This window comes from Megascapheus bottae, chromosome 18 (genome assembly GCF_031878675.1).
Source record: "Megascapheus bottae isolate mThoBot1 chromosome 18, mThoBot2.hap1, whole genome shotgun sequence".
In the NCBI taxonomy this organism is placed as follows: domain Eukaryota; kingdom Metazoa; phylum Chordata; class Mammalia; order Rodentia; family Geomyidae; genus Megascapheus; species Megascapheus bottae.
The window spans coordinates 14,175,869-14,198,099 of NC_143526.1; the positions used below are offsets into that span (position 1 = coordinate 14,175,869).

Sequence of the window (22,231 nt, forward strand, 5' to 3'; positions counted from 1 at the left end):
GGAGATCAGGATTCTAATCTCAGCTCTCACAGTTGTGGTACTTAACTAGGTCACCAACTCTCTGGGTCTTACGTAAACTAAAGGGGCTGTACACACTATATCACTTGACTTCCAGTTTTCAAACTATCAAACACTTAAGTAGCCAGTCCCTTTTCTGGTTGTCTCACAAGTCAAATAATTTCAATGAAATACAGGCAATATAGAAAACTGTTCTTGAGCAAATGCTTTCAAATGCTTTTGAGTGACGGAAGCATTTGTACAATTTTGATTCAAAAGTGGTCTGCAACTCAAATATGTGAATTTGTGGGAAGGACTCTACAGGCAACAGGAAGAAAGAGAACAATGGGCCAGAAAAAGAAGAAAGAGTCCTTTCTAACACAGACCTTCCTTTTTCTTCCTTGGTCTTTTGAGCTTCACAAAAGGACACATATTTTCCATATAATTGCTAAACATGTTTGCTTATTAAATTATTCTTTAATTAGTTAATGATTTTAGCCATGCTTTGCTCTTTGGATATTCATTTTGTGTAATAAAATAATTATAGATAATTAAACTATCTCAAGCCTTTTCTTTCCCTCAGCAAACATGCTGGGTATCCAAAAATGACAACAAGTTGTAAATTAATCTGGAAAACAAAGCATGACAGATGAATGATTTAGTTGGAATTAATTAGGCACTAATTATACACTGGAACTAGATGAAGAATGAGACTCATTATAAAAATAAAACACTATTCTGAAAAGATGCACAGTTACCAATATCCTTACCTTCTGTGATGATGGAATTGTTCTTCATCCAAGTTATTGCGTTGAGACAATCTTCCTCATCATTGACCAGGAAAAGATTGCACGGGACTTCCCCAGTGTACCGCCGCATACTGAGTTCAATAACCTCTCTGTTTGTGGGGTATTCATTAAGATCCACCTCCGTAGGACATGGGACCTGAGATAAGTTACAGAGAAATTCTTACTGTAGGGTTAAAATGAAGCTCTGACATAGTTTAAAGAAAATGAAATATATATAGCAATGTATGTATTATTTTGTTCCTATATATATGTACTTAGACTTCAACTGAAAGGGGGGAAAATCATGGAAATAAACAGGAAGATTGACCACTTAGAGACAATTCTCAGAAGGAACTGTTCCAGTTACTTCTTTTTGTTGTTATTACTGTTGTTGGTTATGGGGCTTGAACTCTGAGCCTGGGTGCTCGTTCTACTACTTGAGTCACAGTGCCACTTCCGGTAGAAAGGGCTGGCAAGGCTATGGAAAAGGACATTGAATTGGATTTGATATGGTTATTTTGGTTAAAACAATCTGTCACAAAGGCAATTCTACCAAGGACTAAAATTCAAGTATACAAGAGGTGCTAGGCAGAAAACGATAGCAGGAGAATTAGATTATTATATACTTAGAAAATTATAGGATTTTTGCTCACTTTGTCAAGGAAATATTCACTCTTTCTCTATCTCCCCTTTCTCTCTCAACACAGGATCTTCCCAATATAACATCTGTTCTCCCCCTTTTGACACAGATGGGGAGTGGAAACAGAAACTTTACTGTAGAGAAAGTGACATCACAATAAAGGATGATGGCCAACACTTATCTTCTACGTCAAAACCCCCGTAGCAAAGCAGATTGTATGTGTTTTGACTCAAGCATTTGGTCATGACTCAGTTTCACAAATGAGCACAGGTCCAATATGATCATATCTGATTTTTCAGCTGAAGTCGGACCCTTGAGGTTCTGTTTGGGTGGACTCAACTTTATGTTACTCTGGTTTAAATTAAAATCAAACAAATGCCTTTGTGAAAGCCAAATAAAATAGCACTGAACCTGAGTTTTCCTCCTGGGCTACTACTCTGACTCTTGTTTTGCAATTACACTGAAAAGTTCTAGAGGGAAAAAAGTGTCAGACACAGCGGGCAAGACAGAAAGGCAACTTTGGGGCCTTTGGTGTAAGTTCTTTTTTTAATTTTTATTTATTTTTTATTTTTTATTATAATTAATAGAAGGGTTACATGATATTTGTCAGATAGAAGGTGCATTAATTCACATACATTGATACCCTTTCACATGTCTTGGTCCCCATTGGTGCAAGTTCTACACTAGATGTTTGAAAAATTCTTGGTATGAAGACTAAGATGTGTAAAACAGGAAGAGCTCAACAGAGGAAACAGACCTTGGGCATATGACCTCTCTTGGGTTTGCCTGGCACCCTCATCTTTAAAATGGAGTGGTACCAACTGATGTAACTGTGAGGGTTACATCAGCCACCATGCACACCTCATAGAAAACATTCACTAGCTCTCAGAGACTCTGCCTATCCTAATGAGGGCTCTGAGAACAGCAGTCTCCTGGGGCTGGCCATTCCCACTTAAGAGTAGACTTTCAGACAATTAGAAAGCTATTTCTTAGGAGTAGGGACTTAGGAAGCTACTTCGTAGGATGAATAAGTATTGTATTCCAATGATTTTCTGGGAGACTGTCCTAAATCTGTTTCCTGGGGCCATGATATATGTATCTAACTTGTTTTCTACATGAAAAGCCCTCAATGATAAGAGGGCTGTTTGGTTATTCTGGCCACTTGGAATCTTGAACCTTTTGTCTAAACATATGAAATGACTTTAAACCTCTGGCTATACCTCAGGTGGTTCTTTCTGGCTTCTTAAATGTAACCAACAGGGGGGAAAAACCCTCTACTTTGAGGGCATCACATTCAGGAGGTAATGAGTTCATGATCTCTATTGCCATACATTTTGCTGTTCCTTTGTTGGGTATTTATACTGCTGCCCTTGCGACTGTCTTCTCATACAAGCTTTTTGCTGTACACTTGTAGCTTTGTACAGTATTTTGAGTTTAGTGTAGAAACAGTCTTGATGGTTTAACAGGATAGTTGGAAATCATGACTGTCGTAACTTGAATTTTCCTCATATGTCATTCTGGTTTCTACTGTGACTTCTAATCATTGTAGTTTTTCTTTGTTTCTCCCCACTTTTATGGTCTCCAGTATTTGAATCTTCCTAAGTTGTTCAAAAGCATTTGTGTGTGTGTGTGTGTGTGTGTGTGTGTGTGTGTGTGTGTGTGTGTTTGTGCGTGCGCACAGTACTGAGATATAAACTCAGGGCCTGGATGTTGTTCTTTAGCTTTTTTGCCCAAGGCTAGAGTTCTACCACTTGAGCCACAAGCCCATTTCTGGCTTTTTACTGATTAACTGGGGAGAAGACTTACTGACTTTCCTGCAAGGGCCAGCTCCAAACTGTGATCCTTAGATCTCGTTCAATCTCCCAAGTAGCTAGGATTACAGGCTGGCACAGAAGCATTCTTTAGTCTCATTTGCTTATGAATTAACACTGACACACTTTACCATCCTTACTTACTTTAGCACCTCACCTTCTGTTTATTAGACCGATTTAAACCGAGTCATCATTTTCTATTTCACAGGCAATATCAGATCGATAAAAGTCACTTTGTAAAATAATGTGTAGTGCATTTGATCCCTGTCCTTTCACCACTGCAAAATGAACTTTTCTGTCTTAGTTGTTTGGAGCTCATAAAGAAAGGGCTTTCAGTTATCTTCACATCTGAGAGACTTAGAGGGACATGTAACAATTGATTCATCATACTTGTCCAAAATGCTGTACAGTTTCATTTTGCTTGTCATTTAACACTAAAGAGTAATTTAAAAAACTTTCTGCTTCATTCATTTGTTTTTTTTAAGAGAGGGAATTTGTTAATCTGTTAGTTTTCATCTGGAATTTGTTCATTTGCCCCCTGAATTCTCATGAAATAATGAGAAATGTCTCATTATCTATGAGAAGTGTGAGAATCAAACTGAAAAAAATAATTTCTTTAACTTTGCTTGGAATCAGTTAATTAGACAATATTTTCATTGGGTAAGGAAGGTTTTCTCCTAGCTTTTCTTAAATTACTGTCACAAGCCTACCTAGACTTAAGGAGACAAGACAAAGAATTCAGCTCTCAGGTGAGAGAAATACTAGATAATCTTCAGCTGTGTTTCAAAAGAGCCACTTTCTTTTGACCTTGTGCTATTAAGTTCCCCTTTAATCATTCTCAAAGTAAGATCTATTCCTACTAGATGCTATTAAATGACATGGAGGAGTATCTCTCTCAGGTATGTGCCAGAGGGACACAGTGGTGTAGAAAGCTCTCCTGCCCAACTAAGTTATAGCAGATACTCTGTTCTAGTTATCATGCTTTCATTTACCTGGTCCAGATATTATGAGCCTTTCGAAAACCTTATTGTATTGCCAACTCATGTCAAGCTTATTGGAAACTAAAGTCATAGTTTTGTCTCTTCCTGGGACTGGGTAGTAAGTAGGGTAGTAGACTCCAGACCTCCTCACTCTCAGCTCTGATTCTGTTGTGTGCACACATGCTCTCATTTGAAAATATGAAGGGGAATATATATATATGTAGGCATAAAAATCTTATAGGATATTTTAGAGGAAGGCATACCATGTAAAATATCTGATTAGAAAGAAATTAAGGGTTGCAATCACATTCTATACCACCTTGCCTTCTTACTTTGGGGGTAAGCTTTATTTTCATTATCTTTATTTCAATAAATTGGTGCAAAACCATGAGACCTGGAGTGAGAGAAATGGAAAAAGAACTAGCAGGTCCCTGGTGAATTTAGTTGCCCTTTCTGTATCACTCTATGTACCTTTGATTTTTATGTCCTTCTGGAGAAATTAAATTGGAACTCCTTTTCTCACTTCTTCATTTCATTTTTCCCACTGTAAAAAGGGCAAGAGCTTAATGTGCTACAAAGTAAAGCTGCAGGGGCAGCTGGACACACATGGGCAGATGCCCCAATCTCTGGATAGCTGGCTGGGTCTCTTGCTCAGTTTCCAAAGTACGCAGTTGCAGGCAGCAGCTGGAGTTCACTGGGCAGGTAAGGGGGGGAGGGGGGGCCAGCTAAAGGGGTATGTGATATTACCTTCTGTTGCATGTTTTAAAAGGAAGAGAAATACTTACACAGCAAAATGAGATCTTCCTCCTGTTCATTTTACCCTATAAGCGGAAAAAGAAATCCCCTTCTATTCTGAGATTTCCTTATTTAAAAAAAAATAGGTGAGCCAGGAGTTTGGCCTTGTGGTAGAGTCCTTGCCTAGCATGCACGAAGACCCGGGTTTGATTCCTTGGTACCACATACATGGAAAAAAGCCGGAAGTGGTGCTGAGGCTCAAGTGGTAGAGTGCTAGCCTTGAGAAAGCCCAAGGACAGTGCTCAGGCCCTGAGCCCAAGCCCAGGACTGGCAAAAAAAAAAAAAATAGGGGTGGGGGAGAGGAGAAACAGAAATTGAAAGATTCATCCAGCTACAGTCTATCAGTCTCACCATGGAGCTTGTTGTTTGTCTCAGGCTTTCCCCACGCCAGGCTACCAGTTCAGAATCTACATCTCAATGGTTGACTGGGGGCTGGACATGTCCAGTGCAGCATGAGAATTGTTGCATAGGATTTAATGCCCCTGAGGGTGCTTCTCTGTCTTACCTCAGAATCATCTGGGAGCTCAATAAAAATACTGATGGCCAGACCCCACCTAGTTTCTATAAACCTAGGCTATTCTAGGCACAGATGTATTGTCAAAGCATCCCGGATGCCCAAGTGACTTGTGGACAGTTACTGTGAGAGACAGGGGATGTTGGCAAAGTGGAGCTCAGAGCTGCTCAGCCCACGTGGGCTGGAAACTTGTTCCTCCACATATTGCCTCTTCCTAGCCTGGGAATGTAAAATCAATATACACAGGCATTCCTGCCAGAATCCACAGTCACGGATAAGAATAGGTATAGGTTAAATTGCCATTCTCTGAGTCTGCATATGTATATTTATGTGTGTGTATGCGTGTGTGCATGCCTGCGTGTGTGTGCATGTGTATACATTTGTGTGCATGTTAGTCCCAAGGCTTGAACTCAGGATATGTGTTCTGTCCCTTGCTATTTTTTCACTCAAGGCTGGCATTCTACCTCTTGAATCAAAGTTCGGATGTCTCACTCATTTTCCTGCTTGTGCTGGCTTGTAAGTGTGATCCTAAGATCTCAGCCTCCTAAGTAGGCTCATGCGAGTGAGCCATCAGCACCCAGTGAAGACCCTATTCTTTTAAAGTCGATCTATTTTTGTTGGAGAGGTAGCTTATTTGGGGGACTATAAGCAATGCTAATGTTTACTAGGAAATGGGCAAACTCAAATCTGCTGTCCTAACACACTGAACAACTCCAGTTCTATCCAGCCATGTTTTATTCAAATGTGGCTTGAGAAAGTAATGAGACGAAAAGCCTGGTCACTGGAAACCAGTCAATCCGATTTCCTAGTTTTGTAACCGAGAGACAAAATAAAATAAGGGTTGACAGAAGGTGTGCATGTTTGAAATACTTTTGCGAGAACGCACCGCCCCAGCCAAATGTTAGCCTCTTGAGGCATAAATTAATTTACCACAAATGCATGCCTGGTTGCGTCTGGATGCTGCTATGGTGAGCCATAAGTGTTAGACTTTGGGACAACAGCTTCAAGAATGACATTTTTCCAACTAGCTGTGATTTTGATCCTTGAGCAGAATGTTTTTCTTGGAATGGGTTTCTGGGAGGGTTTTGCAGATACAATTCTGGTCATGTGTGAGGGCCTTGAAGAGCACTTTCATGAATATAGAGTGGCAGCTGTCTGGGCAAGAAGAGATGCTCTGTACCCAGAAAGCATGTGCCCTGGTAAGCATATTAGCCCTGGAGATCTCCAAACACACCACTGGCACCCTCAATGCCAGGGCTTACCTGGTACTGCTGCCCAGTACAGAGAATGAGGTGGTCGTAGAACACAATTTCATCCTGGGAAAGCACAACTTGCTTGGCTGCTCGGTCTATGGCAGTCATTCGACCAACCACAACATTCACCCAGGAGCAGAGTGACATCAATGCATAATCTTTATCATTAAAACAGTGGCTGCAAAGAGAGAGGCTCCATCAGTGACATTTAAGCAGCTGACAGCGGGCATTAATTAGACATCTGGTGAGCTGGTTCAAGTCCCCTAGTGAGCTGGGTCTGTGCTCTTGCTGTGAGTTTATCAGGGCTGATACTAGATTTTTCCTTGTGAAACACTTTGTCATAAATTGACATCTTCCTATTAAAGCTGAATTGTTCCACCTGGCTCAGGCCAGGCCACAAAAGGAGATGCAGTGGGGGAAGGGGCGAAAGAGGGAAGGAGGAGAGAGAGGAAGGGGGAAAGGGAGAGAGAGAGATCACTTAGACTCCTTCTTATGCTTTTATTTCATGGGGATTATAAATGCACTTTAGCTGTTAAATTGTCCTTCTGATGACAGACTCAGGAACAACCAAGATGACATTGTGTGCACTCCTAAAGGCAGGGGACCCAGATCTGTAATACTGAGAACTTTTCCTATTTGCTAATACATTCCCATGAATGACTTATTCTCAGAATTAATGCATGGATTTGTGCCCTAACAACATATTTTAAGAAGATGTCAACCAGGCAATTATATTTTATAGCAGGTACAATCCCTAGTGACTTCGGGTTTACTCTGCACAGGGGTCATTTAGATAGAACGGGTATTTGTATATATAGCTGGCCTGGGTTAGAGGTGAATTCTAGGTTTGAGGACATTGGTAGCTGAATAGGCCTTCATTTTCAGGCTTCTGTTAAGCTTGAGTGCTCTACTGTGATGTGACAGGAATGGATGCCTGTGGTTTCAGGTCTGTTTAAGGTCACAAAAGGTTATTTTGCAGAATTTTCTGAAAGGTTTGGCCTTGTATAAGGGACATATAGTGATTCTGCTCTGGAGATATTCTAAGATGATTGGACGCTGAGTGGTATTTAAGTTTAGGCTATATGATATTTTCTAGAATAAATTGTGCCAGGGCCTGAATCTTTTTGCCAATGAGCCTGGATCCCAGGAACCCAATTTCCTCGCCTCTCAGCCATAGGATAATGAGACCACCCGACAGGCCTCAACCATTGAAAGGAATGGGCATGAGAATATAGAGACACTGTTTTTTCAAGTGGGATGCATATGTGAAAGATATTATTCTAAATAATATTAATGATACATAATCCTGTTTACTCTCTTTGGAGGCAAACAGAATTCTGAAGTGGTAATGGGAGGACATTTTTTCCTTTTTGATCCACATACAAGAGAATTCTAGTAATGGATGCACATTAGACTTTGTTACAGAACCTGTGAAAGAAATGGGAGCTCTGGGCTTTGTATCTTTCTATGAAACAACACTTAAAAACAAGAAAATTTCTTCTTAATAAAAAAAAACAGGGTCTTGTCTGTCACAGCCAAGTAATGGACAGTGAGAAGAAATTTTCTTTAAAAACAATTCTGATAGCTTTGTAAGAACACAGGCGACTTTGCTGTGTTCCCATACATTCATGAGACACATACACAAAGGAGAATCCTCATTTGTTATACATTCCCTACTGGAAGCTGCCTGAGATGAGGAAAAATGAAATATAGTTAGTACATAGAATTAGTGGTAGGAGGATTTGTGGAGAAAGATAAAAGCTATCCAGGAAAATTGTGGAAGGCTAAGACAATGATATTTTCTTTTTTTTTTTTTCCCAGTCCTGGAGTTTGAACTCAGAATCTGGGGGCTGTCCCCGAGCTTCTTTTGTTCAAAGATAATACTCTACCACTTGAGCCACAGCACCACTTCTGGCTTTGTGACAAATTAAACCCTGGGCTTCACGCATGCTAGGTGAGCACTCTACCACTAAGCCACATTCCCAGCCCAATGCTATTTTTAATGGCAGGAGAAGAGTAGTGCTGATAATGTCAGAACGTGCATTTCAGAGTTAAAATGTGAGATTGTATCCAGTGGGAACTGAATTTTAGGAACCTTCATTCATATACCAAAGGCAGTGTGGCATAGCATGGGCAAGTCATTTTATGATCGGTTTCTATATTGCCATTTCTCTGTTTGAAATGCCACTGTGCAAGTAGATGCTGGTCCTTCTGGATATTTCTATCCATCTGGACTGTCTTTAATTTCCCTACCAGGTGAGTGAATCTGCATGTGACATGTCCCTCGAATTATTTCTGAGGCAGAGTTAATAAGTACTAAGATTCTAACACAGTCAGGACTGTTTCACTGATGGGTGACAAAGAGACCAGGATTCTCTGGAGAAGAGGTAAGGAAAAGAAAAGGGTACATTAGTGAAATTTCATGTTTCCCAAGCAGGCTTAACAGGAAAGGGAACTGGTAATATAGCTCAGTGGTAGAGTGTTTGCCTAGCATGTATGAGACCCTGAGTTTGTTTCCTAGAAATACAAAAAAAAAATGAAAAGCTGTCTTCATAGGAAAATCTGAAGAGAGGAAATAAGGAGATAAAAAAAGTACAAGTATAGAAGTTTCAGGAAGCATGCATGAAGTGTGGTCTGTTTCTTCAAGGGTGCGTTGGCCCTGAACCTCACAGCAAGAAGGGCCACTAATTGGAAGCCAAATTGAGGTGGTGGGGGGGGGAGTACAAAAACTGCCCTCATGGAATCAGACCCTTCAGAACTGCAATAAAAGTTAGAGCTTTTCCGAAAGGATTAATTGTGACACTCTCAGAAGAAGGACCACTGCAATTAACTTTCAATTATTCAGGGATGATTGTCCAATTAGTGGTTTTCTCCTGCTTCCTGTTTCTCTCCCTGCAGGCACCTTCCTTTTGGCTGTTCCTAGGCACATCCTCAGTACCACCAGAGGTGGGGGAGAGGCAAAAAAAAAAAGACTATTAAAAATAATAACAATAATCATGAAGCAAAACACTGGCTACAAGCAAGCTCAAAGTTAGTATTTAGCATGAAGAATTTAAATTATTAAATCCATGGATGTCATTTTCACATATTATTTTTAAAGTCTGTGACCAGAGACAATTTTCTTATTAGGGTACAAGAAGCATGAGAAAAGAACATCCTGTTCCCAGCCCAATCTGTGTTTTCTTTTTTCTTTTTTTGCCAGTCCTGGGATTGAGCTTAGGGCCTGAACCCTGTCCTTGAACTTTCTCAAGGCTAGAGCTCTACTCTTTGAGCCTCTGCACCACTTCTGGTGGCTTATTTTTTCTATGCATGTGGTACTGAGGAATCGAACCCGGGTCTTCATGCATGCTAGGCAAGCACTCTACCACTAGGCCAAACTCCTGGCCCATAATCTGCAGTTTCTAAGAGATAAGGTAATAGGAGTTTACCCAGGGCATAGATCTGGCTGGTTTTGATGCACCTTGTAATAGAGATGGCTTTTGCAGTTCCTTTGGGGGTAACTTTCATTTCTTCTGCATTATGAAATGCCTGCTACAGGTTCAATACTGGGGACATATCAGTGGACAAAATTCCTGCCTGAGGAATTTACAATATAATTGAGGAATTTGGGATGAAGAGAGTAAACAGAGTTTCACATGGCAATTTCCCTAATGTTCAGAAGGATTTCAGGAGCAAGAAAAAAACAGATCCAATGTGTTAAGATTGTTGTTCACAAATGAATCTGGCGGTATGGTTACACCTCATGGAAAAAATGACATTTAAGTGGGGAAAAAATGCAAGGACTCTCAATATAAGTACTTGTGTGTTCTGTTTAACAGACATTGTGGCTACTGTGTGGCCAGAGGGATAGAGATGAGCAAAAAAATAGTAAAAGATGAAATCAAAGAAGTAGAAAAGGACAGATTTTTAGCTCAGAACATTCTACAACATTCTGTGATGATGAAAATCCTCCGAAACTAGACCAGTACAGTAGCCACTGGCCATATGTGGCTATTTGAGCACTTGAACTATGGCTAATGTAACTGAGCTGAATTTTTCATCACATTAAACTGTAATTAATTTAAATTAAGTAGCCCCATGTGGCTTTAACTACTGCTTTGGACAGTGCAGTTCTGGACAATCAGGAGTTGGACAATTTGAGTCACAGTTCTGCCGTGTTGCCATGTGCCATGTAGAGACTGCAGAGAGGACAGAATAGAGCAGCTAGGATGCCAGGTAACTCCCATCCAAACCCTTGGTCTAACTCTACAGTGTCATACTCACAGAAAATCCTTTACATTGTTCTCCCTTCATCCAGCAAGGGAAGGGAATAGACAGAAACTTTTACTAAGCTGACTGAAATTCCTTTTAAGATGCCAACTAATCAGTGCTTCCTGGGAATCATATAATTCAGAAAAGGGGGAAAAAATGAAGGAAGGCAGTATTCGTGTGTCAGTCCTCTACTGTGGGCCAGAATTCAAAGTTGCTTTGATTTGAACAACACAACAACAACAACAAAAATTCAGCAAGGCTGGGTTAGCATATACTTTAACAATAAAGAAAACCAAAACTCAGAGATATTAAATCCATTATCTAGATGGTGGGAGTTAGAGGCAGAACCTGGATTTATATCCTTCTGGTTCAAATCTCATGTTCTGATACTTCACTGTTCCTCATGTCATTCTTTAAAAAAAAGTGTGATTAAAGTGTGAACCAGTTGTAATAATTAGTATATGTCTAGTAAGGATGAGCCAATGCAACAGCAATACTCTCAATATGTTGGAAATGCACTTTTTACAACTTGGGTGTGTGCATGAGGGGAGCCAAAGTGGGAGAAAAATGAGGGTGGAGGGTAACAATGTATAATAACAAATGCAACTCTTCTGTACATCACCTTGACAATAGAATTAAAAATTTAAAAAGTGGGCACAAAAAATATAATATAATAAAATAAAAAGTGGGCACTGGGAATGCAGTGCAGTAGCAGCACAAGAGAGGCCCTGGGGGGTTCAATTTCTTACATCACAGACAACACTGATGATAACAGTGGCAAAGAGGCAAAGCAAGTCCCCCCCACCCCCCACGGGGAAAGAGGTTGTCTTCATCAAGGATTCTGGTATGATATCCCCTTCTCATCCCAGGAGAGAACAATTTTCACTGTCTTTATTTGAAAGACAGTGATGATTCACTGGGAGATGATTTCCAGAAGCAAGAAACTTCCTACTTCAATGTTTTACTACCAGGAATTAAAATGAATGGAAGTTGGGCCGGGAGTTTGGCCTAGTGGTAGAGTGCTTGCCTAGCATGCATGAAGACCCAGTTCGATTCCTCAGTACCACATACATAGAAAAAAAGCTGGAAGTGGTGCTGTGGCTCAAGTGGTACAGCTCTCACCTTGAGAAAAAGTCCAAGGACAGTATTCAGGCCCTACAACTGGCAAAAAAATGAGTGGAAGTGATATGATAATGAAATAGTATTTTTAAGATGGATGTGGTCAACTAGTAAGTCTACTGGGATGGAAATAATCAAGCTCTCCTGGACTGGCACAGTAAGTCTTTGGCGACAAGTGTATGGGGTGTGTGTGTGTGTGTGTGTGTGTGTGTGTGTGTGTGTGTGATGTACCATTACTAGTGATGCCATGAAGCTACACTGCCCTGTATTCTCATTCAGAATTCAAAGCAGGTATAGCTGGATCATAGGCTTTGTTGTTGTCTTCTTGAAAATACCAATGATAGCCAAGCTTTGCTACTCTGGGCCATTCACTTGCTGAGTTTGAATTCCTAAGTAATTCCTGGACTCTAGGAGAAAAGCCTTCTTGTCCCTTGCCCCACTATTTCCAGACTGAAACTTAATATTTAGCATAAAAACATTGTACACAAATTAGGACACACAGGCCTCAGAATGAAATATACATACTCGCTTGCTAAAAACCTTCTTTCGTCACCATATGGTTTTCTTCCTGGAAGTCCATGAGTTGAAATCAGGGTGAGATTATTAAACTTCAGGTGAGAACTGAAAAAAAATGGGAAAAGAACAAAGAAAGATGTTAACCACAATTTAATAAAATTTACTATAATTCAATTTAAGTTTATTTCATGTGTCAATCAATGGTTATACTTTTCTTTGATGGCAGCAATTCCTTTTACACAAACCTTCAAACAGAATCATTTAGTGAAAAAAAGAAAAGTATAGGAATTAACTGCAAAAGAATTCAAAAGCTAGTTTCTGTGTAATGGTAGACACAATTTATTCATTAAAAAAAAACATTTTATTCTCTGTCTTTTTTTTTTTTGGTTCCAGTTCTGGGCCTTGAGCTCAGGGCCTGAGCACTGTCCTTGGACTTTCTCAAGGCTAGAGCTCCATCACTTGAGCCACAGCACCAATTCTGGCTTTTTTCTATCTATGTGGTATCGAGGAATCGAACCCAGGTCTTTGTGCATGCTAAGCAAGCACTCCACCACTAGGCCAAACTCCCAGCCCCAAACATTTTATTCTCAAAACAAAACAAAATAAGATCTTCAAATTGGGAGGAAGACAGTCAATTTTGTATCCATTAATGCAAAGTTTGAATGTCAGACTACTTATAAGCAACTGAAGATTGGGTGCAGTAGCATAGGTCTATAATCCCAGCTAGTTAAGAAGAGGAGCTCAAGAGGATCCTGCCTTTGGCAAGATCTGTCTCTTCCAGCAAAAAGCTGGATGCAGTAGGGAGCTCCTGTCATCCTCACCACACAAAGCAGGTATAGATAGGGGGAGTGAAGTCATGGCTAGTCTTGGAGAAAAAAAAATCGAGACCCAGCCAGGTGTGGTGGCTCACACCTGTAATCCTAGCTACTCAGGAGGCTGAGATCTGAGGATCATGGTTCAAAATCAGCCCAGGCACTAAAGTTCATGAGACTCTTATCTCCAATTAATTGCCAGGAAACCAGAAGTGGTGCTATGGCTCAAGGGGTAGGGTGGCAGGCTTAAGCTGAAGAGCTCAGGGACAATGCCCAGGCCCAGAGTTCAACAAGAGGGAGGGAGAGAAAGAGAGAGAGGGGGGGAGGAGAGGGAGAGAAAGAGAGAGAAGGAAAGAGATCCTATTTGAAGGAATAAGGCAAAAAGGGTTGGAGATGTGTAGTGAACTGATAGTGTACCTCCCTGACAAGTAGAGGCCCTGAGTTCAAATTATAGTGCCATAAAAATAAAAAGAAAAGCAAGCAAATGAAAGTATAACCACCAGAGCTAAATTCTGCTGATGGTTTATAGTCATATACTTTACACATGCTATATTTTCCATTAGTCCTCACAGAAACACGAAGCCAATGATATTATTATCCCTACATTATTAGATACAACTGAATCACAATGACTTATCCAAGGCCATGGAAGGCTACTATCTAGCTTTAATGTCCTCTTATCTAAGCTTTGCCTAGAAGTGGTCCCTTGAAATCTGAGGGGGATGAGTTCCACAATTCCCAAGAAGATACCAAAATTGAATAGATGCTCAAGACTCTTATATAAATACTGTAATAGCTATGCATTATGACCACACCCCCTCCTGGATACTTTCAATTATCTCTAGATTACTTGGAACTAGTATAATGTAAATGCTGTGTGCATAGTTCTGATACTTTATTGTTTAGAGAGCAAGGATAATATGATATAGCAGAAATTTTTTTGTGTGACAGTCCTGGGACTCGAACTCAGGGCCTGGGCACTGTCCTTGGGCTAGTACTCTACCAGTTGAGCCACAGCACCATTTCTGGCTTTTTCTGTACATTTGCTATCAGAGTTAAAGCAAGGCCTTAATGTATGCCAGGCAAGCACTCTACCACTAGGCCACATTCCCAGCCCTATAGCAGAAGCTTTTCCTTGCAGAGAATTTCTGACAGAGTTGGTTGAAAATGTATGAGAGTGGTCTGTCCTGTAGATTTCAAAGACCCCACACGTCAATATTAGCTTTATATGGCTATTTAAATCAGGATATGCGGTTTCATCTAGAAAATTCTAGAGATTTTTTTGTTGTTGTTGTTGGTCATGGGGTTTGAACTCAGGGCTTGGGTGCCATCCCTGAGCTTTTTCACTCAAGGATAGCACTCTACCACTCTGAGCCACAGCTCTATTTCCAGTTTTCTGGTAATTAACTGGAGACAAGAACATCATGGACTTTCTTGCCCAGCCATGACCTCAGATCTCAGTAGCTAGGATTATAGGCATGAGCTACCAGCCAAATATTTCTCTTTTTTAAAATTGCTTTAAATTTTTTTTTATTTTTGAAAAATTCTTATTAACACTGATTTTTACATCATATTTCAAATGTCATGTTTAACACACAATTCAAGAAGGGAATCTCTATCTGCAATCATTGGCATATAGATTTTACAACATAATTAAAAGTAAGCCGAGAGTTTGTATGTCATAGATACATATCAAACTATATGACATTATGTCTATTGAGTATATATTCCATCATAAATTTTTGTCTATGGAGTTCTGTTTATATCTCCAAGAATATTGAGTCATCACTCCTGTACTGTTTGTATCTAATATCTACATGGCAAGAATTTCTTTTACAATCTGAACTGCCTTATATTTGTGTCAGGGCCTGGGATACATTCATAGACCTTATTGCAGAGATCAGTCTTCAAGGTGATTCATGCTGAGGACAATGGTAGGATGGCTAGCTATCTGTACTTTGTGTATAAGAAAGCCAGGATAGGAATGGTAAGTCATTTACTTAAGGTCATGACGCTCACCTCCAACAGGACCCAGCAATGCAGCTCATGCCAGCAACTAACAGCCACACTGGGCTCTGTAACCAATCCTGGAAGCCATTTTAAGCAGTGTGTCTAGTACTCTGTAAGTGGAGGCTTCTTAGAAGTCATGTGCTTGAGATTCACTGTGTATTTAAAACACGCCTTTTCCCTCTCTTTAAAGCCAATACAATTTTATGCTTGTATATATAGTGTGTATATGCATGTGTGTATGTCCCTAAAATATTTTCTTATTTTACATGTCCCTTTTCAATCAACAAATACTAAAAAAAAAAACAAGTCAGAGAAAAACACCTGCCCTCCTTAACCAAGAGGAGATTGGAAATCTTCCAACAGTAGAAATGTTATCAATTTACTGACAATCTGTTAAATAGCACTAAAAGTAGGAGACTTTTGGTGATAGCACAGGCTGGCAATGCAATAAATTTGACTGTACCTGACATTTAAAAACAGCTACATATTATGAAGGGTTTTTCTCTGAAGTCTCTAAGGATGAGGATCATTTAAGAATGAATATCCATATACAATGCAAAAAACCCATGCACTTCTTATCCTCGAATAATAAGAACAAAAATTCTCAGTATCTTTAAACAGCAGAAAGGTCACAATTAAGGCTGGCTACTTATGGCTGCCAGTCTGCAAGCTCACACCAAAGACAGGTTCTGGGTTCATTACCACCTAATGGAAAACACAAATAAACATGATGTGTTTGAAGTCATAGGCAGCCAAAATTTATCCTAGCAGAAGAGCCCATGTGGTCAAAATGTAGTTTATATTGTATTGGTAACAATACAATATAATAGGATCTAACAACTACCCAGCTATATCTTTTACTACAAAAACAATCTTTTTTAGCACTGAATGGTTTGAATTGTCTAATAACATACACCAAATGAGTGATAAATTGCCAAATTACCATAGCATATTATCCTGAATTATGCTACTGTAAAATTAAAGATTTTTCCCAAAAGAAAGAGTGGGGTTATTTAAAACATCACTGTGATGATCCAGTACAAAAGTTATATGGTGAAGTGGGAAAGATTTTTCTGAATATATGCTTAAGAAAAAAAAGAAACAGGGGCCAGGAGTATAGCCTAGTGGTAGAGTGCTCCCTTAGCATTCACTGAGCCCTGGGTTTGAGTCCTCAGTACGACATATACAGAAAAAGCCAGAAATGGCGGAGCACTAGCCTTGAGCAAAAAGTGTCCAAGGACAGTGCCCAGATCCTGAGTTCAAGCCCCAGGACTGACAAAACAAACAAAACCACTTTGCACTTCTTTTCTTCAGCCCAAGTCAAATTCCATTTGCCATCTTCACTGGCTGTTTTGGTCCTTATCCAATCTTCGAGTTATCCACTGTAACCTTTCTTCTCCCATCATTCTTCCTCATCCGCATGTCACACCAAAAACAAGGCACAGAGCAGCCACCAGCTCCCCTCCACTCTCCTTCCTTCACCTGCAAGTGCATTCAGCCACTCCTTGATTGAGAAGTGATATGTCTCCCATTACACATGTCTCCTGTTCAAGTCCTTTGCCTGTCTTCCCTCAACTTCTATGGCAGAAAATTTCTCTTACAATGATGTTTAATAAACCAGTCTAGTGCTGATATGTGGATCTCTGGAGTCCACAGGGGCACTGGCCTTATCTGTTTCTCCATGTGTGGTTTCCATTCTCAAGGTCACCTCAGGGATAAGGAAGCTTCTGCACCTCCATCCACCGCATCCACATTAAAGGGAGCAAGAATGAGGAGTGTTAAAAGGAGAACCTCCATCCCTAAGCCAATTATATCAAGTAGAATTTAAATAACAACAACAAAAATACCCCCAAATAAGTTGACAGCTGGGTAGCAGCCAGAACTAGAACAGACTCTAAGACCAATCAGATAGCACTTATAGAAAAATGAAGGTGAGGCTAAGTATGGTGGTGCATGCCTATAAACCCAATTGATTGTGTGAGAAATGGATGGATCATAAGGCCTTATCTGAAAAAACTGAAGTGAAATAAAAAAAGGACTGTATGGCATGACTCAAGTAGCAGCAAGTATGAGGCTTTGAATTTAAAAAAAAAAAGTAAAAGCAAAATGGATGGAGACAGAAAACAACTTTACTACAGCTCATAAACCCCAACCAAAGTTTAGTTACTATGGTTAATCTCCATATTAGTTTAGGGAAATGGACTACTGCAGGAAGCCAGTCCAAACTGCCTATATCACCAGAACTCATGGACAAAGCTGTTATTGGGTGGGGTTCCTAATTTAAGTATTGTCTCAGGTTCTTCACTTTCTGAACTATGTACTTACTACTCTGTAGCTGTAACCTCTCTGCAAATCACCTTTACAATGAAATTTAGTTAAAAAACATTATTTTTAAATATCATATAAACTAAAATACTGTGATATTTGAAGAACACTACAGTTTGTATACACCTTAAATATATGTATTTCATCTGAGAACTTCAATTAAATGCAATCAAAATCTAAATCTTCAATTAATGGCAATCAAAAATCTAAAAAAAAAGAATTCAGGAGAGGGTCTTTTGTTATGGACAGTTTTGGGTGGCAAGTGACTATCTTCCAGTTGTGCATGCCTCTTCTCACAATACATTCTATTAATTCTACTAATATTCATGATATGCAGTGCATACACATGAAGTTTTAATTAGGTGTTTCTCCCCAAAAGTTCACATAAGGACAGTTCAGTATAGTACTGTCATGTGCCATTTAAAGGCATTTTATCTTCCTGAACAAGCATCCCTGTGGTCAAGAAATGACTTCACTCTGGTTGGGCCCTAAAGACATCAGCACTTTTTCTGAATTAAGACGGAAATTCTGTCAATGTATTTTCTCACCAAGTTCCTAGGCTTAGGCTTGATGCCCATTTTCCTGGGTGATACCATCTAATTTATCACCATTATTTTACTTATGTGTTATCTATAACCCTTTCTATAATGCTTCTTCTGGGCTAGAAGTTTAATTTCTAAATGCTTCAAGGTCATCCTCAATTCAATATGTGTCTAAGCGAAAGTGCTTCTGTGGTACACTATATTGAAATTTTGTCCAAAGACAGTTTTCTATATCCTAATCCCTTCTTTTTTCCATATATTTTTATTTTAATTAATAGAAGGGTTACATTATATTCACCAGATAGAAAGTGCATTACTTCACAAACAGTGATACCCTTTCTCATGTCATGGTCCCCATTTCCCTCCCCCCCGACTCATCTTGAGTTTCCCCCCATCCAATTTCAAATAACCAATTGCGCATATATAAAATATATCCGATAACAAGGTGAAATATTGTAACAATATGAGATAACCAAGGTACAACAAGAGTTGAGAGGTAACATAGTACATTAAGGACAACAATCACTCGTTATATGGCTTTTGTTTCTATATCCTGGAGTTCCTTACATTTAGCGTCATACTATATGGCTTTATGTATCTAGATTTTGTTCTATTGTAAATCTCTGCTAGGAGAGCCCAAGGTTTCTACTGATTATGTCAAATGAGGGAAACAATTGAGCCTATGTTCCTTTGAGTCTGGCTTACTTCACTTAATATGATTTTTTCTAAGTCCATTTCCTTACAAATGGGGCGATGTCGTTCTTTCTGACAGCAGCATAGAATTCCATTGTGTATAAATACCACATCTTGTTGATCCACTCATCAACTGAGGGACATCTGGGTTGGTTCCATATCTTTGCTATGGTAAATAGTGCTGCAATGAACATCGTTGTGCTAGTGGATTTAGTATGTCCTTGTTTCTGGATGTAAATCCCTTCTTTTTGCCTCTGTCAAAACCATGGTCAACTGTGTTTCAAGTTGGGAATTTGAAAGCCTATCTCAGATGCCTACCCCTCTTTCCACTCTCCTCATTGGTTACTATGTCCAGTCACTCTGAACTTATCTCTGTCTTTCGAATGACCCCCCCCCACCTATAATTCTCATGATATAGTCATATAGCTCATGATTTTACCTAGAGATACAGTCTTAGGGTACAGACTCCCTAGTATAAGACTTTTGGGGGCTTCTTCAACAGAGTTGTTTGAAACCTCTTTTTAAATGAGAATCTATCTCAGTGAGTTTTGGTTTTGAAATTCTCATCTTTGCTAACTTGGGACTCAAACTGACTTAGCTGGATCCCTAGCACTTTAATACTTCCTAGCAGTTTTGACCTTGAGCAGGTTATTTAACCTGCTGTGGCTCAGTTTCTTCACCTGCAAAATGGGAATGAGTGCAATGAATTGATAGCTGAGCTGCAAGTATAAAATAGAGAGAATGTAGGCTATTTAGAATATTGCCTGCTGAATAATATATTTTTAAACAGATGCAGTTTTCACTACGATGACACTGAGCCCAAATTCATCAGCATGCTATATAACATCTTTATAGTGAGGGGTCGATCTAATCTCCCTTTTCTTTTAACACCCACTTTCACATCATTCACTGGAGGTTCATCATCCTTTCCTGCCTTTATATAAAAATATCATGAACATTTTCACTTTTATTCCAGTCTTGTTTCTTATCTTATGCTCCAATTTGACATAGCAACATTCCAATATTTGCTTTCTTAAATCTATTCTTATCTAAAGTGTATTGCTCTAAAAATCATAACGTTTATAATGTATCATTCAAATAGAGCTAGCTCTTCCAAGGATGAAATACAGAGATGAAATGTTTTTAAGATGTTACATTTGCTTGCTTATGCATATTCAAGATGTTCCTGCAGAGAGAGCAGCAGGTCACAGGGTACAGCCCCTTGGATCTGAATAAGCATCACATGAAATGGCACAAAGTGCAGTCCCTGATAAAGCATGACTCTCAGATCTAATGGTGTTAGCTCAATGTATATAAACAGTATCTAACATCATTGTGAGCCCTCTGCTCCATAATCAAAGGTCACCATATTGCAGGGGGAAAAAAGTTCAAGTTAAGTGCTCAAGCCAATGAAACATTAAACAAGTGCACCTGCATTTTAGCAGCAAATAATTCCAGTGGGGATTTCATGTTGCTGTGGATACAAAGGGAAGAACAGCTCAAAGATACTTGTAAAGCAGGGAGGGATTAGAGTATCCAGGGAAATAAGTAAAAGGTATTGTGTTTCATTCCATGTTTCAGGAGAACAGCTACAAAATTAGGTCTAAACATCCTTATCCTTCAAAGAAAGAGGGTTGCATTGCCAATTTATTGTGAACACATAAAGAAACATATGACTTTTTTCAGTTGCTTATCTTTCTTGGCAGTAGAAATTTGTCAATCTGTTAGGCAATCATTCATTATTTTTATATTTTTGATGATTTTTTTTGCATGGCAATGGTAATCAAAGCATGCCACTTAATTAACTTCTTCCATAATTTTTTCTGTTTGAATAATTTAGAAAAAAGTCAGTTACCTTACAACTGATTTAAAGCTTTCTATCTACTAAGACCCATACTTTCTGAATTATTCAAAATAGTGCCAAAATATTTTCCAAATATTAAGATTGATATTTAATCTAACTAGATGTTTTACTAATCAAAGAATAACTCATAATTACACCCATCTTACATATGTACGATGTCACACAATTAATGTTAAAATGCTGTACATAAATGGGTGTTATAAGTTTGGAGTACCTTGAATTTTCACTATTAAAAGAAAAATAAAGAGCAAGACAAACCAAAATAAACTACATTCTTTGAGATACACTGCACTTATAAAATGACATGTTGAACTGAAACTTTTCTCTACAACTAGTTGAAGATAATAAAAATAACAAAAAGCCCCAAGTATCTATTTGAATTATAAACAAAGGTTAGATCAAAAGAATCAATGTTTTCTATGGGGAAAAAATCTTGTTTTTAATACTCTTTTGTTTCTGTTTAAATCACCAAAGAGACTTTTTGATAAATCTCCACATACTTGTTTCAATTTTTTGTTCTGCTATGAGAAATACCATTGTGGCTGCTTTCATGGCCACAGAGCTGTCAGTAACGGCATACTCTGACTTTCATGCACAGATGGAAGAAAGAGATCCAAGTGGGGAGAGGATTCTGGGTGCATTTATAGGTGGGTGAGAGTTGATGGGGTGAGGAAGAGGTTAAAAGCTCTCTCCCTGACCCTATTTCTTCCTTTCTTCTCTTGGGTGCCATCTCGCCTGGTTCTATCTTGGGTGATGAGTCAGAGTTTGCTGTAGGAACCAGGATAGAATCGGGAGAAAGCAGACAAGGAGCATGTGTCTTAAACCTGCCCTGAATCTAGGCTTATGCCATGTGTCAAGGGATCTCAAATCAACACTGAACCTCACCTAAGGGTTCAGCTTCTTCCTAGAGTGACCCGTGCAGTCTTCAGGGATTTGGTAGAGACAGGGCACCCAGGACAGGTAAAGGTTGATGGGGATGATCTAAGGATTCATGATCTCTTAAAAAAAAAACAAAAACCTATGTATCTCTGCTAAAACAGAAAGGCTTACTGAAAAACAGATGAATAAGTGTCATGTTCGAAATGCCAATTGAAAAATAGGAATAAAATTTGAGAGCCCTGGAAAATCAGATTAAAATGAATTCCATATTCCTGGGACTACCATCCACCCCCTAACCCAGAAATAAGGATCCCAGAAACTTATTTCTGTTACCCTCTCCAACCCCATCTAGGTGGCTCATACGAGCAGAACTATAGAGTCTGGAAGTGTCCCAGGCTGTCACTTATAGAGGGACTACTTATATTAACCCTAATGTCTAGGG

General features: G+C 39.2%; 1 protein-coding gene across 3 annotated transcripts in view; it reads right to left on the bottom strand.

The window, feature by feature from the left end:
* Cfap61 (cilia and flagella associated protein 61) overlaps nucleotides 1-22,231 on the bottom strand; it is a 242,416-nt gene that overhangs the window by 68,991 nt on the left and 151,194 nt on the right. For all 3 annotated transcript variants that reach the window (XM_090351924.1, XM_090351925.1, XM_090351926.1), the window contains 3 exons: nucleotides 12,674-12,769; nucleotides 6,788-6,956; nucleotides 768-942 (listed from right to left, as the gene is read on the bottom strand). In XM_090351924.1, coding sequence (XP_090208050.1) covers nucleotides 768-942; nucleotides 6,788-6,956; nucleotides 12,674-12,769 — 440 coding nt within the window. The remainder of the gene's footprint in view (nucleotides 1-767; nucleotides 943-6,787; nucleotides 6,957-12,673; nucleotides 12,770-22,231) is intronic.